Raw genomic sequence first — 6,000 nt, forward strand, 5'->3', positions numbered from 1 at the left:
CTCATACTAATGTCCATTATTTAAAGAATTTCTATAATTATTTGGTACTTTTTTTCAGTTCAAACATTCTCCCCGAGGGATTAAGAGTGTTAGCCAACTATAGATTGGATTAGAGAGATAGGAACAGGTCTTAAATGTGTCTTCTACTCTTGCTATGATTTCTGGATTGCCACTGGGGTTGTTGAGCCCTTATTTTGTATTAGCCATGTGCAAGGCTTATTTACAGACAGCTGGGGGTCCGGGAGTCTCGGGATCGTCTGGGGGGTATTTCCCTGCCACAGCCACCCCCTTCATTCTCCTGCTGCAGTTGCCTCTATCCAGTCTCCTTAGCCATCATCCAAGCAGCTGTGGGTGTCTTGGGATGAGGATTCTTTTCTGGCTGATCTGTTTCCTCCGGATGAGGACTTGGATCTTGGGGAGGATTTTCCAATCTGTTAGGGGGTCTGATGTTTTGGGTGTAGATTTTTCTAACGCGCCAGTTGGCGAGGATAGAAACATAGAACATAACTGCAGAAAAGGGCCACGGCCCATCCAGTTTGCCCACACTAATGGCCCTCCCCCTAACTACCTCCATGAAGAGATCCTACATGCGCATTTTTCATCGGGAAGAGTTGCAGCAACTCATTCTTCAGATGTCTTCAGTTTTACACTTTGAAGAGGGAGCTAAAGACTCCCTCGTATGGTGGACCCTCTTCTTAGAGGGATCTGGTCAGCATCGCGCTCTTTCCCTATTCATCAGGATATTTGGGATGTAGTACACACTCATTGGAAAGTTCCGGACATGCCTTTTCGATTGATGCGGTATGTGGCCAGACTCTACCCCATTCTAGATGGGGTTAGAGAAACCTTTCAGTCTCCTGTGCTGGTCTCAGCTATTACGCACAGACATACCGTGCTGGTGGAAAGTGACTCAGCCCTGAGAGACCCTCGGAACCATAAGATGGAAGCTCTACTTAAATGCAGTTTTGATGTAGCTGTCCAGGCAGCGGTCTGGTAGCCGGTTTTGTTTCCAGTGGTCTGAGAGAGTTCTTGACCACGAAACAACTGACTGGTCCTTAGTGGATCAGGAAGTTGCTACGATTAAGAACATAAGAATTGCCGCTTCTGGGTCAGACCAGTGGTCCATCGTGCCCAGCAGTCAGCTCACGCGGCAGCCCTCTGGTCAAAGACCAGCACCCTGAGACTAGCCCTACCTATGTACATTCTGGTTCAGCAGGAACTTGTCGAGCTTTGTCTTGAATCCCTGGAGGGTGTTTTCCCCTATGACAGAGCGTTCCAGTTTTCTACTACTCTCTGGGAGAAGAAGAACTTCCTTACGTTCATACAGAATCCATCCCCTTTCAGTTTTAGAGAGTGCCTTCTCGTTCTCCCTACCTTGAAGAGAGTGAACAACCTGTCCTTTTACACCAAGTCTATTCCCTTCAATACCTTGAATGTTTCCATCATGTCCCCTCTCAATCTCCTCTGTTCGAGGGAGAAAAGGCCGAGTTTCTCTAACCTTTTGCTGTACGACAACTCCTCCAGCCCCGTAACCATCTTCTCTGGACCCTTTCGAGTAGTAATGCGTCCTTCTTCATGTACGGCGACCAGTGCTGGACGCAGTACTCCAGGTGAGGGCGCACCATGGCCCGGTACAGCGGCATGATAACCTCCGATCTGTTCGTGGTCCCCTTCTTTATAATTCCTAGCATTCTGTTCACCCTTTTCGCTACCGCCGCACACTGCACAGACGGCTTCATCGACTTGCCGATCAGAACTCCCAAGTCCCTTTCCTGGGAGGTCTCTCCAAGTACCGCTCTGGACATCTTGTATTCATGCATGAGATTTTTGTTACCGACATGCAACACTTTACACTTATCCACGTTGAACCTCAGCTGCCTTGTCGATGCCCATTCCTCAAGCCTGATTATGTCACGTTACAGATCTTCGCAATTCCCCTGCATCTTCACTCCTGAACAACTTCGTATCGTCTGCAAATTTAATCACCTCACTCATCGTACCTATGTCCAGATCGTTTATAAAGATGTTGAAGAGCACGGGTCCAAGCACCGAGCCCTGCGGCACCCCACTGGTGATGCTCTTCCAGTCCGAGTATTGTCCATTTACCCCCACTCTCTGTTTCCTATGCTCCAGCCAGTTTTTAATCCGCGTGAATATTTCACCTATTTCAACCTCGGTCCTTCTACACCAGCATTCTTCAAAGCAAAGCTTGCGGGTCAGTGGTTGTGCCCAATTATACTCTGGTTCTTTCCTCTCTCCTTAAAGAATGACATGAAGATGGTTTCCCGCGGTTATCCGCGGGGACAAGAACAGTGATGAATTTTGTCACCGTTTCATTCTCTATGCAGAACCTTGTCAAATGCCTTCTGAAAATCGACCGGGTCGCCCTTGTTTATCTGCCTGTTTACTCCCTTGAAGAAGTGCAGCAAGTTTGTCAAACAAGATCTGCCTTTGCTGAAACTGTGCTGGCTGGTCCTCATCAGACCGTGTCCGTCAAGGTGATCAATGATGCCAGTCTTTCCCGGTACCGAGGTCAGACTCACTGGTCTGTAGTTTCCCGGGTCTTCCCTTGAACCTTTTTTGAAGATCAGCGTAACATTCGCCACCTTCCAGTCCTCCGGAATTTTTCCTGATTTGATCGACAGATTGGCTATTAGCTGAAGCAGTTCAGCTATAATCCCTTTCAGTTCCTTGACCCTCGGATGGATACCATCCGGTTCTGGGGATTTATCGCTCTTAAGCCTATCAATCTACCTATATACCTCTTCCAGACTGACCATTAACCCTGTCTGTTTCCCGTTTTCGTTTCCAGCATATAGCTGGAAGCTTCTTTTCTCTCTGCCATGTATGATCTGTTGTGTGCCTCAGCCAAGGCTTTAGGTGTGACGGCCTGCCGTACCCTGTGGCTTTGGGGTTGGTCGGTGGATGCAGCGTCTAAGGCTAAGCTCAGTAAGTTTCCCTTTCTCTTCACCAAAATTCTGGTTCTGATGGCAGCGGCATTGCACAAAGAGGGCATTCTGTTATACCCCTATTGGGACGATTGGCTGCTTTGAGCAGAGTTGTTGCAGAAGAGTTCCTGGGTTATGGCTTGGGTTGTGAAATTTCTGCAGTCCCTGGGCTGTCCCAAAACCAGTTGATTCCGTCTCGGCTCTTGAAGTGTCTCAGTCTCCACCTGCTGACAGAGTAGTATAAACTATCTGTTTCTGTGCTGGTCTGGAGGGACTAAAAGAAAGAAAATTAGCAAGTATGGACCTAATTTCTCCTTGTATATAGTTGAGTTTATCATGGAAGTACACCTACATAATATAGCAATATATTGTTAAATTTGGATTTAATACAGCTGGCAAGAAAATGTCAGCAATATACTAAAACATGCAAAGAACCCACCAGACTTGAAAGGAAAATTTGTGAAAGGCAATTTACAGAAATTAAGCTTGCTCGATAAATCAAAATGTTAACTGAATGAGATATTACATAAATAGCTACAAGGTTGTGCCAAAATAGAAACAAAAAAATCCTGGAGAACTACTAGAAAATTGGTAATAAGTGAAGTATTCATGAAAGATGGAATTGCAGTGATGAGGAAAGCAGGAGAGAGGATATGAAACAGCAGCAGAGCTTGCTGGCAAGGGGAAAGGTAAACTAACCTGGCTAAGTAAAAAATGACAAGATGATAAAATCACTACAATGTGCATAAATGAACTATTGATATCAAAGAAATAAGATAACAATATGCATCAAAAATCATTACTGAGAGCCTGTCAATAAGAATACAAGGCCTGAAGAAAAGGGGAAAATTTATCCTTTGAAAGAGATGAACAATAAAAAGAAGTTTGCAGCAGTCACTAAAGATAAGTACCACAAAGAATCAAGAGCATCAAATGAGATGCGCAATTCAAATACAGCTCTCCCTCCGTATTCGCGGGGGTTAGGTGCAGAGCCAGCCCGCAAATTGTGAAAAATCGTGAATAAGTTTTTCGGCTGGCTGACCCACCTGCGTCCCCAGATCTTACCTGGTGGTCTAGCGGTGACACGGGGCAGGAGCGATCTTCCTCTGCCCCATGCAGCGCCGTCATCAAAATGGCTGCCGTAAGTTCCCGTTGTAGTCTTGACTACAACGGGAACTCACGGCAGCCATTTTGATGATGGCTGTGCACGGGGCAGGAGCATAGGAAGATTGCTCCTGCCTCGTATCACCACTAGACCACCAGGTAAGATCCGGGAGGCTTGGATAGCCTAAAAATAGAGGAAAACTTAGACCCCAAAAAAATTGCGAATAACTGAATCCGCGAATACTGAAACCACAGATATGGAGGGAGAAGTGTACCGCTAAAAGTTATTCTGAAGACCCCATAGCACAGAATGGCCTAAAATAATGAGCTGAAAATTGGGTTTAGAGGAGTTCCAAAGTGGAGAAACCTAACTGATGAAATGCTTAACTCCTGGTTCAGGCATCTCCCCAGCAAGAACTGGCAAATTGCAGAATCAGTGAATGAACCAGCCAGAAGTAACACCACAATAGCTAATAGCAGAAAGATCATATCTCACAAAAGGGAGACTGTAAAACTACTGATAAATTGCTTGCCTTTGCCAAAGTCTAATAGGTGCCGATAAAAAAATCTAATCTTATCGACTCTAATATGGTCATAGAACAGAGGACCAGTAATGGAAGGGATTTGGGATTTAGTTCTTGGAATTCAGACTGTTTCTACACCTGCCTGCATTGAATCTGAATAAAATGCGAAAACAGGTTCAGATTAGACATTTTCCATATTAAGATTCTTCCTAAAATATCAATTTGTCATTTTAGAAATTAACACACATACAGGAACTGTCAATAGACCTTCAGGTATACTGAACAGCATTAACATCCAAATATGGGAACAAACACATACAGAAATGCTAAAACTTCTAAAATCTGTCTCTGTCCTTTAAAAGTGTTCTAATGAACAGAAGAAATAAGTGAAAATCCAGTACATAGTGGGGGAAGGAAGAGAAAGAAACATGTTTGTAAAATTAAAAATGGATCAAAACCTGAAACATATGTGTCGCAGTCTATGAAAAGGTACCAAGTCTTAGTGCACACTTTCTTGAGAAACGAGGCAGCAATGTCAGTTGGGTTCTATTTATCAGATAAAACAATTTGTTAATTGAAACGGTATATCTTGCAAATAAAATGATACAAAGATGTGGTTTGTTGCATTTGAATCAGCATCTTCTTGATTACTTAGCCAGCTGAATAACTCAATTTCTAAGACATGGACCCTTTTCTTGGATTATGACACAAATAGTTGACCCTTAGGTGTTGCTGTGTGGTGGCTATAGACAGTTTCTACAACATATGTTGTGTCTTTGGTTCTGAGGTGTACAAGCTTGACTTCTGTGAATTGATCTTGGGTCTACTGCATAGTAGCACATGGAACTAACACTGAGCCATTGAGCCTATTTGTTAAAAATGGGATAAGATTTTAAAGCATCAAGTGAAGGCTTTAATAGTAGTAACTGCAGACTCTTGCATCCTCACTGTTAGGTCATTCTAAAACAAATCATTTGCTGGAAATTGTCTTTATTTTAGATTATGGAATATTAACCTTCTTCCTTTCTTTCAGATCCGGCGTCACTGGGGCGGTGGTATTCTGGGTCCTAAATCTGTGGCTCGCATTGCTAAACTTGAGAAAGCCAAGGCTAAAGAACTGGCCACAAAACTTGGTTGAATGTACCATGCTTTTTCTGTATATACAAAATAAAATTCCAGAAACCATTATCATGTGTGGTTTGATCTTTTTTTGTGATGGGTTGCTGTTGGTGGTGGTTCTTAGAATGGTAAAAGCTAAGCTGTAAAGCTAAGGTAGAAACTTAGGCCCTGATGCTTTAAATTTACCGTGCCTTTAATGTTTATTGCTAAACCAGTTCTAACCGGTTTAGTGTACAAGCATTTTAGCTTTCGATACATAAAATGGCTCTGCGCTGTCTTTTCTGTGGCTCGTAGCAGCCTCTGAG

General features: G+C 43.8%; 1 protein-coding gene across 1 annotated transcript in view; it reads left to right on the forward strand.

Moving 5' to 3' along the window:
• RPL7A (ribosomal protein L7a) overlaps positions 1-5,764 on the forward strand; it is a 48,859-nt gene extending 43,095 nt beyond the window's left edge. The window contains exon 8 of the mRNA XM_033959940.1: positions 5,610-5,764. Coding sequence (XP_033815831.1) covers positions 5,610-5,714 — 105 coding nt within the window. The 3' untranslated portion in view covers positions 5,715-5,764. The remainder of the gene's footprint in view (positions 1-5,609) is intronic.
• The last annotated feature ends 236 nt before the right edge of the window (positions 5,765-6,000 follow it).

The sequence above is a fragment of the Geotrypetes seraphini genome, chromosome 10, assembly GCF_902459505.1.
Source record: "Geotrypetes seraphini chromosome 10, aGeoSer1.1, whole genome shotgun sequence".
NCBI lineage: Eukaryota > Metazoa > Chordata > Amphibia > Gymnophiona > Dermophiidae > Geotrypetes > Geotrypetes seraphini.